General features: G+C 39.7%; 1 protein-coding gene across 4 annotated transcripts in view; it reads right to left on the bottom strand.

Annotated features, from left to right (window-relative positions):
* kif13bb (kinesin family member 13Bb) overlaps positions 1 to 21039 on the bottom strand; it is a 34360-nt gene that overhangs the window by 1428 nt on the left and 11893 nt on the right. For 2 of the 4 annotated variants that reach the window (XM_072687096.1, XM_072687080.1), the window contains exons 13-42: positions 20238 to 20450; positions 20014 to 20124; positions 18879 to 19013; positions 18042 to 18169; positions 17659 to 17745; positions 16529 to 16716; positions 16193 to 16409; positions 15344 to 15506; positions 14954 to 15100; positions 13643 to 13792; positions 13257 to 13379; positions 12943 to 13119; positions 12307 to 12464; positions 11944 to 12076; positions 11444 to 11566; positions 10175 to 10204; positions 9923 to 10022; positions 9706 to 9832; positions 9568 to 9623; positions 8114 to 8235; positions 7501 to 7677; positions 6487 to 6579; positions 5469 to 5618; positions 4665 to 4742; positions 4535 to 4588; positions 4028 to 4124; positions 3209 to 3342; positions 1940 to 2002; positions 1688 to 1849; positions 152 to 1271 (exon numbers count right to left, since the gene is read on the bottom strand). In XM_072687096.1, the coding sequence (XP_072543197.1) occupies positions 152 to 1271; positions 1688 to 1849; positions 1940 to 2002; positions 3209 to 3342; positions 4028 to 4124; positions 4535 to 4588; positions 4665 to 4742; positions 5469 to 5618; positions 6487 to 6579; positions 7501 to 7677; positions 8114 to 8235; positions 9568 to 9623; positions 9706 to 9832; positions 9923 to 10022; positions 10175 to 10204; positions 11444 to 11566; positions 11944 to 12076; positions 12307 to 12464; positions 12943 to 13119; positions 13257 to 13379; positions 13643 to 13792; positions 14954 to 15100; positions 15344 to 15506; positions 16193 to 16409; positions 16529 to 16716; positions 17659 to 17745; positions 18042 to 18169; positions 18879 to 19013; positions 20014 to 20124; positions 20238 to 20450 (4816 nt within the window). Of the gene's footprint in view, positions 1 to 151; positions 1272 to 1687; positions 1850 to 1939; positions 2003 to 2684; positions 2763 to 3208; positions 3343 to 4027; positions 4125 to 4534; positions 4589 to 4664; positions 4743 to 5468; positions 5619 to 6486; positions 6580 to 7500; positions 7678 to 8113; positions 8236 to 9567; positions 9624 to 9705; positions 9833 to 9922; positions 10023 to 10174; positions 10205 to 11443; positions 11567 to 11943; positions 12077 to 12306; positions 12465 to 12942; positions 13120 to 13256; positions 13380 to 13642; positions 13793 to 14953; positions 15101 to 15343; positions 15507 to 16192; positions 16410 to 16528; positions 16717 to 17658; positions 17746 to 18041; positions 18170 to 18878; positions 19014 to 20013; positions 20125 to 20237; positions 20451 to 21039 lie in introns of all 4 variants that reach the window. The other 2 variants (XM_072687103.1, XM_072687088.1) reach the window with 2 other exon arrangements.

Genomic DNA, 21039 nt, shown 5'->3' on the forward strand with positions numbered 1-21039 from the left:
GGATTTTCATTTTATGTTGACTATAATTAATCATTCAGGACACATCCAGGTTCCTGATGTTTCAGAGCTTCTAGTCCCCCCCCCCCCCCAAACCTCTTGACAGAAATGATTGCAGTAAAAAAAATTATAAAATAGCACTAAACACACATACCTGCTGGGACATCAAGTTCCACACCAACCCAGATGCCCTCTGCAAAGTCAGTAGGTCCAATGTAGCGCACTGTGCCATTTTTGTTGCTGCCTACGTTTACATATTCATCCTCCTTCAGCCAGTCTGGGATGGGACCTTCCTCATGGACTTCCTCTGTATCTGACAGGATCTCCAGCTTTTCCAAAGGATCACTCAAGCCCGACAGTGGATCGATGCCTTGTTTAACCTCGTCTTCCTCCACCTCGTGAATGATCCCCTTAAACGACTTCAGGCCTGAAGCCTTTACCCTCTGGATTTTAAACGGATTTGATGTGGAGGTCGGGGAGGTCTGGGTCTGAAGACTTGGTGCCAGTGGTTGAACTGGTTGTTCCTGCTTTCCTGATGCCGCTGGTGAGTGGTTTATATCAGGGAGATGACTGGTAGTCTTTATTTGGGGTGAGGATTTTGAGGGCTGGGTGTCAGGATCAGGAGCTGATGCTGGTAATCCACTCAGGAGTGCTTCTTCAGCAGGTAAGCTGGAAGGTTGTGTTACAGGGGGTGATCCAGCCAGGGATGCGTCTTGAGCAGGTAAGCTGGAAGGTTGTGTTACAGGGGGTGATCCAGCCAGGGATGCGTCTTCAGCAGGTAAGCTGGAAGGTTGTGTTACAGGGGGTGATCCAGCCAGGAGTGCTTCAGCAGCAGGCAGGCTGGAAGGCTGTGTTACAGGCGATGATTCAACCTGGACTGCCTCAAGAAGCACTGGGCCATTATCCCCCATGCTTGACTGGTCAGTCATTTTGGCTCTTTCAAACCCTTGCTCTTTATCAGTAAAGCTAGCATGCTCTGCCCCTTTCTGTGGAGTGCTGATAGCCTCTACAGCAGCATTACTGTCTTCCTCTAGTTCCATTCTGTCAGAGGATCCAGCAGTTGCCTCTGGTTCCTTTACACTGGACTCAAAAGGTAGGTCCATGTTTGAGACTAAAGTTTCTGAGAGTGTTGCTGTGGAGATGCTTGTGGACATGTAGCCACTAGATGCACTGCTAACTGGGCTGTGAGTGGAGTCTTCGGTCTCAGGCTGAACATGAGGATGAGCCTCTACAAACTGCGACAGGTCCTCTGTTTGGCTTTCTGGGACTGGGATCTGTGCAGCCAGGGTAAAGAGGAAATCATTCAGCCAACGTTGGGTAACAGGTTTAAGTAAAAGAACAAAACAGAATATTCTTTAAAAAAATAAATAAATAAAAATAAAAGCTACTTGTTATCATGTGGTTTATGCAGTATGTTACTATGGATGATGCATTTCATTTAGACTCATAGGGCCAGTTTCTTTCCTGTCTTGTTGATGTCCGATGCATGACATACTATCAACGGTTATGAATGTAAGCAAATGCCTTCAGCCTAAAAATGAGTGGCATTTAGAAAAATATTACATACCATTGATCATTGAAAGTCAATAAAAAGTCAGAAATTCTGTGATTTATATTGTGTTTTTATAATAATGCCTACACATTGTAAAAGAAAGCAAAGGGTAAAACCTTAATATTAATAAATTTTTACCTGAGCATCAGGTGTGCTTTCTTTGTAAGTGTCTGATGCTTCAGTGGCTTGCAATATTGTTGAGTTTTGAACCTCAGGCAAAGAGGAAGATGAAGGAGAAAATACTGCACTCTCCATGTTCTCCAATTCGAACTGCTGTGAAGTGGAATTTTCCTCTGGAGCCTGTAGACAACATACCAATGCAAAATATACAAGATTATATTAATATTATAACCTAAATGTGTAATGCATATTTTCTGTATATGGACTTACCAGTTTAGGAGAACTGAGGTTTTCCTCAAGACTTGCAGACTGGACTATAATACGGGGAACATTCTGTGAATGGGTTTAGCAGAAGAGGTTATGCAATCTTTTTATGAACCCAGTCAGAACAACAGAACAACAGTCTGCACATTAAGGATTAGCAAAAAATAATAATGTCAAATTTATTCAGATTTGTTGCCTAAATTACGATCCTTCTCTTGTTTGATTTCTTATGGCATACCTGATAAAACCCATGATCGTTTCTGAAATCCACAATTTAATAAATACACTGTAAACACTGGTTTAACCCCTTGATCTGCAGGCTTTCTGTTAATCTAAAGCCTTATTCTTTAGTAATTACTATAAAATGGATATAGCCTCTACGTTTTGTAGTTATTAGAACTGAGAAATTAGTCCACATGTGACTTTGCAGTTTAAGGGGTTAAAAAGGCATCATTTTGCACAGACTCAGAAGAAATTTTATGTTGATCAGTTCATCTCTGGGAAGATTCACTAGTAGGTAATTGTTGTATGTTGTGTCATTTCTTGCTAAATTTTTATTGGAATGTATGTTGAAATCCTGCAACCAAGAAAGAAAATTGCTATTTTAAAAAAATCCTATTCTTATACGCAGCGGATAAATATATATATATATTTATAATTTTTGGGTAAAATGATTCTGATTTAGTGAACTTTTTTCATTTGAAATAATTCACAGAATCATGATTTTGAGTATCGTGAAGCCAACACCTACTGAACCTCCCCCAAACAGGTCAAACACTACTACTCTGTCCCTCTCAGGGTCCTCCTTGGACTCCTCAGTGAACATCACCTGAAAAAGAACCACTATCACCTCTTAAACTGCAGGCTTATTATTTGGCTCTTAATAAATAAGTTGTATTATTCAGTAACTCTTATTGATACGTAAGTATAGTTATTATTAAAGTGAGAAAATGTATATCTGTGATAATTCCTGTCTGAACAGTCTGAAGAAGAATTACACAGTATAAAGGTATACTGGTCAAGGTATGGTACAATTTCTAGAATGTGTGAAACACTTTAATTGTGGATGGCAAATTATAGGACTTGATGTTTTTAATGTACGCTATTAAAACATGCTTTTTTGATTAAATATTACATTATTGTATTAAATGTAATTTTTGCACCATTTCTGTCATTAAAGGTAAAAAAAAATGTAAAGAGCAGTTAGTATAAAAAAAACTAAAAACCTGATATGACTGGGATAAAAAGTATACTGATATTAAATAAACCCCTTACCTGCTGCTGCATTAAAGGTGTGTTTGTGTCTTTCTTCTCCTCTCTTTTAGGAAAAAGGGACTTGAGCATTTTGGGCATTGGTGTCACCAGAGCCTTAACTGGGGAGAAATAAGAAGCAGCCAATCCTGAAAGTCCTACAAGGGCCGTTGGAGGGGTCAGAGAGTAGCAGAGGCAGAGAGAGTGTCAGAAGAGACAGATGGGTGGAATGGCAGAGAACGAGAGACCAGTGGAGAGCCGTTTCAGGAAACCAGTAGAAGAAACAATGGTGTAGAAAGAAAGAATAGAATACAAAGAAACGGTAAACATTTTATATTAACATAGTAACATCATAAAACCAAATATAATTAGCCGATCAGCTGCAGTTAGGCAGACGACATGTTTGGAAGTTTATGTAGACTGATTAGCATTGTGCTAACTGTGTGACTAAATAATCAAACACTCTCTTCACTGTGTGGAGTTGTTCAGTAATCTCTATTAGATGTTTATGTGGTTTCTGACACTGCCTGACGCACTGTTCTCTATTAACATGAACTGAACAGGAACAGAGTCTTAAGGTCTTATGTCTCTACCTTTAAAGCCATATTTTGCCTGCATTGTTTTTAGATAACAATGGGACATACAGTGCCACAAACCAAACCACATTAGACCACTATTTTATTTATTTATTTATTTAGTGGTAAACGTATAACACTAAAGACACCGAACATGCCTTGGCTGGTGGGTTGCTTTTGTTTGAGATTAAATAATAAATTAAAGAAAGGGCAAATAAGTGAAGTGCAGGTGAACAGGTGAACAGCAGTGTTGGCTAAGGTGGTTTACCTGGATCTGGGTTCTGGCTTTGGGACAGATCAGAATGAGATGTGCCTTTTAGAGATGGATGTGTCACAGAAATACTGTGTTGTTTATCCCAAACACTCTAAAGAATATCAGACAAGAGAGCAAAATCAACTCTACACTTAGTTTTGAAAAGTTAAATAAAATAAAATCAACAAAAAAAAATCCCAAATTCCACAACAATGTGGTTTGATTATTTTAAATAAAAATACATTTAAAAATAAAATAAAATCACAAAAGTGACTAGATGAGCTATTTACAAAAATAGTGTACTTGTGTACAAAAGTTATGGCACATTTGATACATATTTTGCTGTATGTCCACTCATTTACTGGAGAGCATTATTCCACATATTATTTCTGCTAGAAAAGCAATACAGTGTCCTTTAAACAGGGGTGGTCATAGTTTGCATATGACTTATTATCCAGTGAACATTTTAAAACTGATATTGAGATAAGACTTATTCATGAAGTGTATTTTGCAAGGTCTCACCTTATTTAGGGGGGGCTCATGGTTGAGGGAAAGATCTTGCCTGCTGCCAGACAGCTGAAAATAATGGAGAGAAATATTACGGCATTTCTATTTCAACCTCTCTGAAGCGCATGTCAAGAGATCTACTCACCCTGTTTATATTGGGGGAACTTAGACAGCGTGTACTTTTCTTCCCTTTGTTAGCAAGCTGCTCTTTCACAGCAACCTCCTGCACACGCGCACACACACACACACACACACGGACACATACAAACAGTATCAACCATATCTGTTCTTCTAACTGTGATCTTTTAAACAACTTATCAATAGCTTTATATAAATCTGTAGGCTTTAGAGATGTCCCCATCCATTTTACCTTAATCCGAGAGTACCCTACCAGCTGATACTGATCTTCCTGTGTTTCTATAAATAATACAGCCACCACATTTAGAAAAGATGTGCTGCTAATGAATTTATACTGCAGTAAAAATCACTTTGGTTTCAGTGAACTATTTCTATAATGAAACATTCTGGACTGATTTAGTTTGATTGGTAGCCTACTTTTTTAAAGGACCAATTTGTTTAATATCTTATAATACAGTCTCTCTGACCACCCTGAATATTTAGCTCCCAGTTACTTCCAAACACTACAGTGACATTAATTCCTGTGATGTGTGTGTGTGTGTATAGTATAACTGATAGCTGTTGTTTATTGTCAACTACTGATGTGTAAAAACATTATTATTTACATAAATATTTTAAATAGTCAAAGTAAAAAAATAATTCTTTTCCACATCATAAAAGGATATCATTTTACATGAAACAACAGAAAGATAAAGTGTGATGGTGGGAAACACACCAGACTGAACATAACTCCAGACACGCCTACTATTCACTATGAACATCTGGTGACATGCAAGAGACTGTGTTTGTGGGTGTGTGTATATGCCTGTACCTGTCTGAGTCGGTCCAGAGTGAGGATATTTTCCACAGCAAGAATGCTGTGCAGGTATTTCTCTATGGCTGCCTCACTGTCCTCTGCTGGTTTCTCTGCGTTGGTCGCCAGCCTGGCCAACATCTCCCTGTCTTCTGGGCCCTGCATGTCCTTAAGGAACAATAAAACACTGAATGGGGACTAGCATCTACTAACAACATATTAAATTTCAAATATTTTAAATATATATATCTTGAGCGGATGTCCCAATACCTTTGTCTATGTAGTGTATATGAGATTCATTGTTTCTTCCAAATTTGAGGGTATTAAAAATATGTCTATCCTGCTTTTGTTGGAGTAACTGTCTCTACTGTCTCTACTTGTGAATTCAGGATACTAGAAGATCATCCCTCCACCGCATCCCCAACTCATCCCAACAGTATTGGATGGAGCACCATCATACCAGAGAACACAGTTCCACTGCTCCACAGCCCAGACCATGCCTGGCATTAGGCATGGTGCCAATAGGTTCCTGTAGATCAGCTCTAGAGAGTCCTGATGTATTGGCAGTACTTCTCAACAGGGACTAGACAAGCTGTGTGTGTGTGTGCACATTTGCAAATCTGTGTCAGCAATGGGTGCAACTTAAAACAACTCAAAGCATTTATTAGAAAGGGTGTCCACAAACATTTGGACATATAATGTATATTATATATACAGTCAGTGGTTCAGCTCCTCTTGCTATCTCATACAGATCATGGGTTCTTGTTACATTAGAGGCTCTGAAAGTGGAATTGTTTTTTGTATCAAATGTTTTTGTGTTCCTTGAAGCAGACGTCCAAATAAAGAACCTGCTTTTATAGCAGCAGTCTCAGAGAAATAAGCAGAGATAGTGTTTAAAATCATAAAAATGATCTTAGTGAAACCATTTATCGGGTCTTAGTGTGAAGAATGTTCAGTAGGTACATCAAACATCCCCCAAAGCTCATGTAATTCAGAAGACAACAGCTCATAGCAGATAGAAATCAGAGAGCAATACCCCTGGTATGTTGGAGACGATTTCGAAGGTGACCCCACAGCCGGGGATGGAGCTCCGCTGAGACATCCGCTTCAGCAGGCTTTTAGCAAACCCCTGCAGCAGAAAGCAAAATGTTACCACTCAAACAAACATTTCACAACTTAACCAGTCTAAACAACGGGTCTAGATCAGAGACAGCCAACCCCAGAGGACCACAGTCAGTGTCAGGAAGCAATTTAGACTGCATGATCTGATTAGAAGTACCTGCAATCAGTGTAGTGTATCAGATCACAGAATTAATAATACATTGGTGCATCTGTAAACCACGTAAAAGAGCTGTATCACCATCACGGATAATAAAATCTTTATGTGCTTTCAGGAAAAAAACACCTGTATCTTCAGATGGTTTGAACTTCAAAACAGACAAGATCGACTGGTCGGCATCTGACCAAACCACGTATATAATCGATTTAGCTTTTAAAGACAAACAGAGAAATAACAAACGATCAAAAGTCTAGAAGTAGTCTAATTAAATTCCACTTTCACTTAAAATCTCAGATTCTATAAATCACTTAATTACCGGTTCTTCATTAACTGAAGCTTCTGAGTTACAGCAGAAGTCCCCCTGTCCTATATTTCTTTTAGCACTTTTTTTCTCTAGTACTCCTCATGAACCAGTAAGCAAAACATTCCAGAGTTAAAGAGGGTGTGTTAGTGCAGGGGAAAGTTTGATCCTCAGATGATCGGTGTGCATCGTGTAAAAGCCCTGGGAAGTCATGAAAACTGCATTGTAATGACATTTTTCAACAGTAAGTGTGGTTTTACCACACATCACAAAACCCAAAGCCCAAATGAACACAAAGTCAGTGGTCAGAGTGTGTTGGTTAGAAGGACACAGCTAGAACAGCACTTCTCTGTGAACTCCTGATTTGTTCAGTTACACCAGCAGCTGAACTCAATCATTTACTTTAATGAAGCTACATAGTCAAATCCACAGTTCTGCAACACTGCAGGCCCCCCCAGTGTGTCTCTGACCTGTCGTGTGGTGAGGTTGACGCAGATGCGTTTGCGCAGGACCAGCTGCATCTGAGCTGGATGGCTGAGGAGCACGACCACCCGCACAGTGAGATACACACCCTGCTCTGGACCCCCGCCACGACTCAGCTCAGCACACTCGTGCACTGTGCAGTCCCACGAGGCCTCCGCCTTCACCTACACACACGCACACACACATTTGTTAAAACCATTCAAATCTGATCTGACTTAACCTACAGAAGTGTATATGGGTCTTAAAACTTTTTTCGGAATATTTGGAATCTTAAGACGTGTAAAAGTGCAGAGTCTAAACTGTTTTATTTACAATTTATACCCCTTTGAGATTGGAATTTGATAGGGAAAAAAGCCACATTTAGCTGGCTATTTAGCCACAAATACAGATTTAATTCACCTGGATTTTCTTTATTTATTAAATTTAGCATTTTAAAGTTTATCTTCTGTGCATTAAGCAATTTGTTCACTTATTTACACAAAATCAACAAATGGCATTTGAACAGGGTGTCCAAACTTTTGCACACATCTGTATGTTTTGCATTATGGCAGAGTGGTCTGTCGTGAAAAGCTCTATACCGTTAACATTAATCTCCTTTACCATTGTGTCATGCTGCTTTACTATCTGTAGGTCAAAGAAATCGTCTGGATCATCCTCTCCATTCAAACTTGCATCCAAACCTCCAGCCAGCGGAGCCGACATACCGTCATAAAAGTCATCAGCTGTGAACACACCAACACACGAGGCTCAGTTAGTATGAGGTATAGGAGTGTTAAGAAACTCGATTTATCAGGGATAAAGGGATTAGGGATTAGGGATTGTCTGATGAACTACGAAGAAACATTAAACAGTTTCACCTTTTTCCCCAAAATGTAGTCATTCAGCCAACACATGTTTGGTGTCTGAAGTCTTTGTAGCTAACAGGTAATGGAAATTCATATTATAGCTCTCTAATTATCCGAAGCTGTACAGACAAGAACGTCAGACGAGTACAGACCTGAAGATGGCTCGCACTGCTGTTTTTAGGTGTGTGTTATACTATCATTATATTTGATCTTCTATAATGTCTCAAACAAGTAAACTTGTGTTGAAGCAGTAGTAATCTCCATCTTTCGACATACATTTAGATACAAAGTTTACAATATGATACAAAAACATTACACTATGAAAAGCAATGATTCAGTTCACTCAACAGGAATGATTCAGTCAGATTTGATTCAGGCCTTCATGTAATATGATTTGGATTTATTAAATCTGACATGCACTGAGGAGTTCTTGACTTTTGACAGTTTCCATACATTTCTCAAAATGTTCAAGGGATTTTGTGTGAGAATAAAGGAATACAGTAAAATGCTATGATGTGGATTTGTGTAACTGGGTTTTAGTGTAGCTGCTGTGCTTCAGGTATTGTAGTCCACTAACTTCTAACAGTAGCCTTACTGTATGCTTTTTTGCTGGCTGCCATCCTACTCCTTTCACAGGCTTTAATGTCTCTCTTTTTTGTTGTTATTCATCCTGTTTTAGTTGCTAATTCACTTGCTCTTATTAGCATGTGCATTAATAAACAAGTGTGTTGATCCGTCACAGCTGTATTGATTTGTAGTTGTTTTCCTCCCATACTCAGAGCATCAGAGCACCCATATCATTGATCTTTGAATTTGTTTTTGCGTGCTAGGCTCAAAGTTAATGCTTTATAGACCTGCACCTGTTATCTAGATGTGTTTATGTTAAGGCTTATCCAATATCTGGAAGGGCTGGTTAAGTCCAGGACTGGATTTTGAATACTTTCTCTAAAAGCATTTTCTTCTTCAGGCTTTTTCCATAAACCTCCACACACAAGCAAGCGTTTGAGTCCACACAGTTTAAGGCAAGTGTTTGATGTCTCCGGCAAGCACTATGCACTAACTGGTGGGGTACAGGCTTAAATAAATAAATAAATAAATAAAATTCAGGCACCAAACAGTCTAGGCTGATCAACTACATTGAGCATAAATGTAGTTTGTTCTAGTAATAAACTATCACTGTATAGTGTTTGAAAGAAAGCATAAACCTACCACTGAGACCCAGGAAGATGACAGGAACGTGGGTCTCCATTCCCGGCACAGGAACCCTGCAGGGGACAGATACTCAGTTAAGATGCAGGGAGGCTCTGAGGTGTGTGAGACGTTCTGTATTTGTACTACAGTACCGACCACTGTGCAGGAGCTCCAGGGATGCCGCTGCCAGCAGACGGTACCAGCACTGCATTCCTCTCCTCGGTCAGCGTCAAACGACATTCCAACAACTGAGACTCCCTCTCTACATCATCCTCTGACTTATCTACAGAGAGACAGAGACAGAGACTACTTTGCTCCACATTGGTCAGCGTGTGTTGTTTTAAATGTGCTTTAATAAATTTACCTGGTTTACCTGGTTTGGAGACAAGTTTCTGAAGATGCTGGTCCAGATACTCCTGTCTCTTAGTGAGAGCTGCCAGCCACTGAGATCTCAGCCGTTCCAGATCCTTCTCCTGCACATGAACATCAATGATTCAGTAAAAGCAGACAACTAGGAATGCACAGGACCATTTCAGTAGCAGCAGAGAGTTGCTTAAAAAAACCACTATGGCCATTAAGTAAAAGCCACTGTATGCTAACACACAAATCTCTACATCACAGTTACCTGATAGCTGTCCATGTCTTCATCTCCCACCTACACAGAAATAATCAGAATTAGGATTATTTTTCTGATCAAAACTTGAACATATGATGAATCTGTCCTGGTGAATTGCATACATAATATGCTTACATAAATAAACATTACAGAATACAAACAAATAAATACAAATAAAGTCTGAATGTGGATGGATTTGTTGGCAGATAAATGTAAAATTTATTCTAATATAATGTTGGTACTGTAGCCCCAATAAAACACTGATTATAATAAGTAAATAACCAAGATGTCTCATAATATATATATATATATATATATATATATATATATATATATATATATATATATATATACAGTGAAGAAAATAAGTATTTGAACACCCTGAGACTTTGTAAGTTCTCCCACTTAGAAATCATGGAGTGGTCTGAAATTTTCATCTTGGGTGCATGTCATTTGTGTAAGTTATTTGTGTGTTACTGCTGCAAATAAGTATTTGAACACCTGTGGAAAATCAATGTTAATATTTGGTACAGTAACCTTTGTTTGCAATTACAGGTACCCATGTTTCTGTCATCTTCCTGGGTCTCAGTGGTATGTTTATGCTTTCTTTCAAACACTATACAGTGATAGTTTATTACTAGAACAAACTACATTTATGTTTAGCTTCTTCCATTTTCTAATAATTGCTCCAACATTTGATGTTTTTTCACCAAGCTGCTTGGCAATAGCCTTGTGGAGGTCTACAATTTTGTCTCTGGTGTCTTTGGACAGCTCTTTTGTCTTAGCCATGTTAGTAGTTGGAGTCTTACTGATTGTGTGGGGTGGACAGGTGTCTGTATGCAGCTAACGACCTCAAACAGGTGCTTCTAATTAAGAATAATAAGTGGAGTGGAGGTGGACTTTTTAGAGGCGGACTAACAGGTCTTCGAGGGCCAGAATTTCTGCTGATTGGCAGGTGTGCAAATACTTATTTGCAGCAGCAACACACAAATAAATTATTTTAAAAAATCATACATTGTGATTTCCGGATTTTTTTTTAGATTATGTCTCTCACAGTGGACATGCACCTAAGATGAAAATTTCAGACCCCTCCATGATTTCTAAGTGGGAGAACTTGCAAATTTGCAGGGTGTTCAAATACTTATTTTCCTCACTGTATATATATATATAAATACAATAGCCATCAGTACAAACAGGTACGTGTGTGTGGGTGTGTGTGTTAGGGTAAACAGCTGGGCAGTAAGTGATCAGATTTATGAGCGTGTAATGGGCGCTTACCCGCGGAGCTAGACGAACCTCCACACTGCCCACACTCACACTGGCCACGCAATCCACCATGAGGGGCATGGTGCCTGAGTCCTGCACGGAGCGCACCTCCACCTGGATACGCCGAGACTGACCCTGCACGTGAACACACAGTAACTGTATTATTTCACACACATTTTTTGCCTCCTAATCCCCACTTAAAATGTGTGTGTGGGGTTCAAGTACCATTACATTTCTAATTCAAAATTTAATCCTAATTCTTCACCACACTTTTCCAAACTCTCTTTTATGTATTAGAATTAAACAGGCTGGTTCTGTTACTGTGCCTTCAAGACTAATACATGTTAAATACTTTTGTTTGGATTGGCTGCCCTGTACTTTGCCTCTAATCTGAATGGCTGTCCGGTACTACACTCTGTTCTAAATGGCTTTCCTGTACTGTGCCTGTACTTGTATATTCTTTGAAAGCTGCAATGATCCCTGACGATCACTTTACGGTAGAGCCCACTTACCTGTTTGAGCTGAAAGACCCCTCCTGTGCGGACATCTTTAGCAGGAACGACCTCCACAGGCACAAACTCTCCACCCTCATTCAGCTCCAGCACCTGAACCCACAGCTCCAACCTCCTCATCACCTCACTCCACCTGGGATAGGACAGCCACATTCACGCAATGATATTCAATGCTGATATAAGAATATTGTTGTTTTAAGACAGAGAGAATAATGATGTTCACCCAGTTATATAAGATACTTTTTAACTGCTGAATAATTATTAATTAAAATTATTACAGTTACTTTATTTCCTCTCCTGCTGAGTGTCCCAGAATGTAGATGTGTGCAGATTGTGAGTGTGTGTGCGTGAGTGTGTGTATACCTCTCTCTAAGGGAACGGGTTTTGGCCTGGATTACCCCTAGGTCCCACAAAGCCAGGTTTCGGCGGGGGTTGGCTAGTTTGTGACCATAAACCTCAATAGCCACAGCACCCTCAGCCAGGAAATCCATTAGATCTTCTGTCAGAGAAACGTCCAGCTCCTAATGAGGTCAGGACACAGAAGTGCATTGAGAATCATACTAATATTAAACATATTTTGTGTTTTTAATCACAATAGTCAGTGAATAATAAACTTTGCCCTTGTTACTCCAAATGCAGCCAAGATACTGCATACCCAAGTCATTGTATACTTGTCTCAAACGGCTTCTCAAACAGTTGATTGAGAATCTCTAATAGACTTTATTATGTTGTTTCTGATACTGTGTGACTCGCTGTTATTTATAAACATAGACCAAAGTACAGTAAACAGCTAACAAATGCCTGCCGTGTCTGCCTTGCCTACTTAGTACCAATTGGTTATGCAGCTAATTGGTAGTATATAATTACCACATGCTAACCATGCTAATTGATGGGGCAGAAACTTTCATTACATGCCAGCTAAAAGCAAACGTCCGCCACCAACCATGCGTTGCCTGATTGACTATATGACTGTATAAGAGATTTTCTAGTCTTACAGACCTTACAGCTGTCAAACACCACCAAGCATTGGGGGTCTTTGCTGCTGGGAGTGGATGGGGCACTTAGATCCACCTCCGGGGCAATAAACACAGGCTCCTCCTGACCCCAGAAGTGATATTGACAGAACACAAAGTTGGAGAGGTGCTGGGGCAGCCCAGTGGCCTGGGAGACTTTTATCTGAATATACAACACAAACAGAGACACGCACACACACAGACTATTTTTAGAATTTGTCACTATATCACTTTGTGCAGATAGAGGAGATACAGCGCCTGACACAGCGATGCAGTGGTGATGGTGATCTGACGCTTTACCCTGCAGATCAGTTTGCGTTCATGTGTTTCTCCCTCAAGGCTGTGGTCAGTCTCCTCTCCTCCACCTTCTGCCTCCAGCGTCCCACTCACCCTTTCTACCTCAACATGCAGACGCCCCGCCACCTGAGCTCAGACACAGAAAGACACACTCAAACACTTTTTTTAGCACAATACAGATATCACCATACACAATTCTAGAATACATACAATGGTATACATTCATACATTTTCATATGACATTATTATATACATTAATACATTTTACAGCCCATTACTGTTACCACTGGAAAATCCACAGTTAGTTTCACCCACTGTATCATCTTATTTAAAACAGTTGGTAGTAGTGCTTCGTTACTGCTTCACTAATTCTTTGTTTTTGCACACACCTCCCCCTTCTGGTTGATTATAGGCACTGCGTACTGTAGCTTGACATCGCAGAAGAGGCAGGCCAGGAAGACGTTTGCTACTCCGATCAAACTGTGGTTCTCTTGCTCATCAAAGAACGGGTCAGCCCTTTTAAAGTAGGAGCGCATTACCTGGAGGGAACAGAGATGAGAGTGGTCTTGGTTTTTACTCAAAGGTGAAATAGTGTAATTGTGGACAGGATGGATATTTAAACAGAAAATGAGAATTACTGATTGTTAAGAGGAAGAACAAAACAAAGCAAACTTTTGCTACTTCTGTACCAAGTAAACAGTATGTATTTTCATAAAACTAATACTTACTTAAATTATAAGTATTTAATTTTAAAACCCGAGTAAGACAAATTTTATATAATTACTAAAATACCGTAACAAAATGCAATGAGAACAGAGCATTTCCTTAAGGAAACACAGAATGGTTGCTTATCTTAAGTGCAGTTGCCAGAGAGTGGTTATATGGTCATTAGGGTGAAACTATTTTTGTGAAGTGGTTGCTATCGGGTTGTTAGGATGTTGCTTTGGTGTTGCTACAAGTTGGCTAAGGTGTTGAGAAGTCTGAAGTTTGAAGACTTACTTTTGTAAGTTGCTCTGGATAAGAGCGTCTGCTAAATGCCGTAAATGTAAATGGTTTCTATGGAGTGACTTAGTAGCTGCAACGCAGCTGCTATAGTGTTTTTAGGCAGCTCCTATGGTATCTCAGGTAATTGCTATGGTATCGCCAAGTGGACAATTAAACCCAACAATCTGCAGTTGGAACTGTAGATGGACTTTGCAATGCACACCCATAATAACTCAAATATCTCTTCAGATATCTTCTATGCAATGTGTACAATATTAATTTACTGTCAAGATTGAATACCTAAGGTTTTATGTAAATGCTCTTAATTTCAAAAGCACATATTTGTAAACCCATCTCTGAAACTCTACTCACATGTAGTGAACCAATGCAGACACATTTATCACACTAATGATACAAATAATATAAAGAATTAATCTCTGTGTAGCTGTGAACCAGCTTTTGACTGATATATCGTCACGGTCACACATAAAACGTGTATTTCCAATTTTTTGTGTTTCACAATTTGACATACTGTGAATGCTCCTGGAATAAAATGGAATAAAAAAACATTTACACTGACTTCTACTGAAAGTTAGGAAGGGTTGTCCTTTCTCCTGAAAAGCTGCCAAGTTTTTTGCGTAACAGTGACGATATGTTGTATGTAAACAGCTGTTGTTCCTGATCAGTCATCAGTAGAAAATGTAACGCCACTGTACAGGATTGTCTTCATCATAGTCCTTCCACTCTTGGTAGAGCTCCCTCATGTCCACCAGTCTGTTCTCCATCTTCTCCATGGCCCATATCTGCTTTCCTTTCCCTTTCCGCCTCACCTGAACCGCAGGCTCACTCAACACGACATCTCTCTAAACACACATCACCAGAGAAAAGCACACATCAAACACTGCTGGGGAGAGTATGGGGGAGATGGACTACTTTACATTGAATGTTTGCTGGTTTTCCTTACAACCAGTCTTATATCTAAAAACTGTGTTTTTAATTCTAAATTCTGTTACAGTTTATATAAAATGACAGTATATTCAGTATTTTTTTAAGGATTACATTTTGTGTGATAAAGTGCAGTTTAGTTAGTGTAAGGTCATGCTGACCTTGCGGTTGGCGTTGAGGTTGGCTGCAGGGATCTGCAGGGTGACACTGTACTCCGTTTTTTTGTTGAGCTCCTCAGCGATAAAGCTGGCCTCATGCACCAGCTGGTTCGCTTTGACAATCTGCTCTCTGAGCTTCCGCAGACTACGTGTCAACACTGCTTCTCTGAGATTGACACAGACACACACAGACACACATGCACGCATAAGAGACACTAGGCCAGAATGATAAAACTTGGCAGTAATGGTGCTGTGCTACGCAATATGTGCCAGTGCTCTGTGCACTGATGTCTTTTTAATGTTACAGTTTTTTTTTTTACATGTGACTTCAGTGACAGCCAATCAAAAGAGTTAACAAGCTAATGCATAGTAATGAGCAAAACTCAGCACCTGTTTGTGGAAAAATTTACCCGCATATGTTAAATAGAATTAGTCACAGCTTTTAATGAAAACAGAAATAGTGTTATGTCTAATATAAATATTAATGTTGCAGTTTATAACATACAGAAAGGAAATGTAATAGTATGAACTGCATAATATGATATTTTTGCTAAATATCCTAAAGAAAAGTAGGCTTTAAATATGTGTGTGAGACCACAGTTGCAGCTTAACAGACACAGGTATCAAACTCACAAGCATTTGATCAATACTCCAGTGCTCTAACCACTGAGCCTCCAGTACCCCTGCAGTTTAGAAGATCCACCACTCTGAACAGTTTAGATCCAACTCAAAACAAACACACCTGCTCCACCTAATCACTGTCTCCAGAAAACAGATTAGCTGGATCAGGGTTAGGAAGGTGGCTCTTCTGCAGTGAGGTTAGTAATCCATGTAGTTGTGTAGAGCTCAGACCTGTCATCGCTGGCCTGTCGGAGGTGGCTCTCTGAGGTGTGCATGGAGGACAGAACTGGGGCCCCACTGCTTCTTCGCTGCAGTGATCTCTCGGGGCCCAAGCACCGGCGCAGGCGCTGAAGCTCCTCCTCGTACTGCAGCCGTTGACGCTCCAGAGCAGAACGCTTCTCCTCCTCATGTCTCCGCTCCAGCGATTGCAGCACACACTGCATCGGGTCTGCTCAGCGAAGACAAAGTGGGAGAAAAGAAAAATATAACAACCAGTCTGCCTAGATAATTCAGTCTCATTGCAAGCTTCCCCATAATTCCTAAAACCATAATCTCCAGTGTACTCACCATCACTACCCAGGGCTTTCATCATGACTTCGGTCTGGGCGTACTCGTAGTTGAAGCTGACCTCGCTGGAGCCCTGACTCACTCTGTCCAGATCCACATCCAGCTGTTCCATGCTGAGAGCAGCCTTCATCCCCCCACCCTCCTCTGCTTCAGCTCCGACACGAAGCCGTGACTTAGGCAGGTTTATCCTGAGAGAAACAGCAAATAACACATACAAGAAGTCTCTTATTAAACATACTCCCACTGCATCCGTAATTCACTTTTACACCACTACTATAAATACAAATTACACTTAGAATCTTCCTTAATGGTCAGCTCTACACAGCGACGGTGTGGACTGAGGTGGTAGAGTAACATTACAGGATTTCAGACAAATATGACACGGGTTACATGGCTCTTGGGAGAGGCGTCATTCACACTCCACTAGAGTTCCATAGTGCAGTTAGCAGTGTATTCTCCCTAGTACAGACAAAGAGACAACCACATTCACCATTTATGTTGGACACAGACGGAATTTAGCCTCTGCCTTTAATCCATCAGAACAGTGAACACACACATACTACTACTGTGTGTTCACTAGTGTGTGAGTGCAAATGCCAGAACGCTGGACATACATCATCGAATGCCTGTGGATCGGAGAGCCTTGTTCAAGGGCCCAACAGTGGCAGCTTGACGAGCCCGGGTCTCAAACCCACAACTCTGTCATCACAAGTTAGTGTAGAATCAATACGACTTTAAAGCTGTCATTTTAAGATAAAGCTGCAGTAACTGCTACATGATGCTGCTTTGATTTGATAGATTTTATATCCCTACTATATTCTCAATGTCAATGTCATTCAAAATTTAGGAGCAAAAAAAAGACAACGTTAATCATAAACCATTTGTCATGACCTGTTCACACCATATAAATAGCAGCTGTTCTTTTTAAATAGTGTAAGAAATTAAATTGGTCAAGAGTGAGAACATGCTGGTGATTTTACACAGTTCTTTTTTTATTTGGGAGATGGACGGATGGGTGGATGGATTGGTGGTGGGCAGACGGGTGGAAAGAAGGAAGAATCTACCCATCTATATCAACAGAACAGGAAGTAGAGGCATGTGTTCATAAACATAGACAGAGAGAAGCAAACCTGAAGAAGTGGTTGTTGCCCCAGAGGATGCGATTGCCATGATGAAGCTGGACTGGGGCAGAAATGGGGGTGCCGTTCACACAGGTACTAAAAAACACGCACCAAAACACACACTTACATTATGGCCAAAATTAATACCTGGAACAGCTGTTACCCAAGCAGCTGCTCTCCTGCTGTTAACAGCATTCCTGTTTGTTATATTCATGTAGAGATTTTTATTTGATTATATTTTGTGTATTTTCTTACAACTTCTGTCCTGATGCTAACTTTTGAGAACACACTACCTAAATATATATATATTATATAACTAAAATATATATTTGGCTAATTAACTACAGTAATTCAAAGCATTGTAAGTAAAGCACAACCGTGTGTGTAATTACCGAGCATTTCTCTTTGGGGTGAGTATCACTCCTGAATCTGTGATGTCAATGACGCAGTGCTGTGGCTGAATGGCCATTCCACAGAGCTGGATGTCCTGAGAGTCTGCTGATCCCACTAAGGTATGATCCTGTATGGATTCACATACACATATACACAAAACATGACTATATCTGTGTTATTTTGGTCTCCTCCCTTGCACTGATCAATTTTACATGCAATTAGGCTTATTTGAAGAATTCTACACTATTATTCAACACTTCAATTTGTATACATGCAGTAGTTTTTAAAACTGTAAAACTATGTACCAATACCATCATACTCTTATTATCCAAACACAGGCCATATATATATATATACATATATATTTATCAGGGTTTGGATGCTGTCGTCATGTAAAACTAAATTAAATGATCATTAACAATTAATTAAAAGTTTAGAATCATTTGTCAGACCAAGAATTACTGTAAACTGAATTTTTTATAAACCTATAAACTTAGCGTTGATTGAAATACTATAAGCTAGACACCTTCTGTATAAAGGTTATTCAATGAGAAATCATATACTGTACAAAATATATATATTTAAAGTCATTTCTTAAGAAGTTAACCACCTCAATATATGATTACCACTTTTTAAATATGAAGTTCTATGTATGTATGGACGATACTTTTATAATAACTTTATTCTCAGTGTTCTACAGCTTTCTCAATCCTCAAATTCTAGCATCATAATATAATCTTCAACATTCATCTCCAACAAATGTAATACTTTCATAATGGAAAAAGTGATTCCAAACAGAGGAACAATAGTGTACATGCACCATACTATTAACTCACCTTTAAGTAATAGACCAGCAGCTCATTGAGGGCAGGGTCTGCGTTGAGATTCACCAGGAAGTACTTATCCTCCACCATCCGGATACCAGACGACTGGAGAGAAATGCCCAAACTCTCCAGCTGCTTCTGTCTCTCCTGTGCAACACAAAAAGCACTGCACTTACCTCCAGAAGTAACAAAAGGTCACATGCTCTAACTTTCAAGTAAGTGTTTAAATTTTATACAAAATGTGCATATATGTGAGAAACTGTGTGGAGATTTCAGACTTTGAACACAATACAACAACACCACATATTTTAATTTCTGCTACATTTATGTAATTGCTTAATATTAAAAGTGCAGAAGTGTAGTTGTTAACCTGTAGATACAGACAGTAAATATGGCCTACACATTTAGGGATGAAACAATGCATTTACAATGGGACGCATCGTGTCATATTTTTGTATCAAGAATAGCATGTTAGCCTGCGGCTGGTGTATTAGCTTGAAGCTAACATATTAGCTTGCTGCTAGAGCGGTAGGTCAGGACACAATTTACAGCGTTTTTTAACATTGTGCTTTCATAACCTTTAATGTTCTAACACACTGAAAAATGGAAACATTAAAGGCTCATATTATGCAAACCAGAGTAAATAGAGTAAATAAGAGTTTGATGCAGTATGCATTTGCAGTATTGGTACAGTTTTTAAATTATATAACACATTTCAAACACACTTTGGTACTTTTGTAACATTTGCACACATCTGGTTATTCAATACACAACAGTTTAGCTCCACCCATTTACATTACAGTTGAAGCATTTCAGCCTGGACTACTTTCTGAATAAAAAACAATAAAGGGCAGCGATTAGAACGGAGCTCGTCTCTGTACCTTAAAGGTACAGTAACAAGAAATGGACTGGTTGATTCTTAGAGATAAAGAGAGGTTGGAAGAGAGTCATATAGTCATGAACCCAACACTGAAATCTGCCCGATGTAGTTGTGCTATATCGAAAGACACCATTGCATTTTGAATGACTACACCCAAATTTACTATATTATAATTTATGAAATGACAAATAATACTGTAAGGTAATAAATTAAAGGTACAGCAAAATAATAATAACTAAAAAAACACTCCCACTTCACTGTATGTACCTGTGCAATCTCCTCAGTCTTCCTGAGTTTCTCCTCCCATGAAACAGTCATTTCCTGAATCAGTTTCTCAGACTCCTCCAGCCTCTCCTTCAGTTCTGGAGCCTTCATGGACTGAGAGAGATTAGACAGGCAAGTTATAGCCTTGTGCACACAAACATGCATAACAACTGAACACCCGAACTGCAGCAGGTCTAACAGCAGACATGCTCAAACTTAGGAGCCACCTCAGCCTTAGTGAGCTGCTCCCGGAGTTTCTCCACCTCCTCCCTCAGCTCCCGAATGATCCTGGCGTTCGGGTCCTCGTTCACCACCGCGTGGTTTACAATGCTCTTGGCCCGATCTGCATAGCGCAGAGTGGACAGAGTCTCATCATAATTATCAGCAGCCGGACTGACTGTAGCCACCATAGCTGTGCGACTGTTACCACCCAGACTGTCCTGAAAGGAAAAACACACAAAACACACACACACACACACACACACACACACACACACACACACACACACACACACACACACAGAAGAAGTACACCTTAGTGTGAAATGCTAAATAACACTGCCTGTCAAAAGACTGGGGGCACCTACACTATATGTACAAAAGTATAGGGACACTTACATACATGGTTCTTTTGAAATCAAGAATATTAAAAAAACCAAGTGTTACTCCTGCTTTTGTTTGAGTACCTGCCGCTACGGTTTTCTATTAAATTTTATACTAGATCATCACCCCACCTCATCCTCAACTCCCTAGCTCATCCCAAAAGTATGGGATGGAGCACCATCATTTTAGAGAACACAGTTCCACTGCTCCACTGCTCCACAGCTCAATGCTCGGGGGCATTTATACCCCTCTGGCAATAGGTTCATGTTTATCTGCTTCAAAGAGTCCTATTATATTGGCAATATTTCTCTAGATGTGACATATGTGTAAATGTTGTGTGTGACAGTGCACATTTATAAATCAAAACAAAATATCTTTTTTTTTTTTTTATCCCTAGTTGTGGTGTCAGCACAAAATGATAAATGC

Source organism: Salminus brasiliensis, chromosome 1 (assembly GCF_030463535.1).
Source record: "Salminus brasiliensis chromosome 1, fSalBra1.hap2, whole genome shotgun sequence".
In the NCBI taxonomy this organism is placed as follows: Eukaryota; Metazoa; Chordata; class Actinopteri; order Characiformes; family Bryconidae; genus Salminus; species Salminus brasiliensis.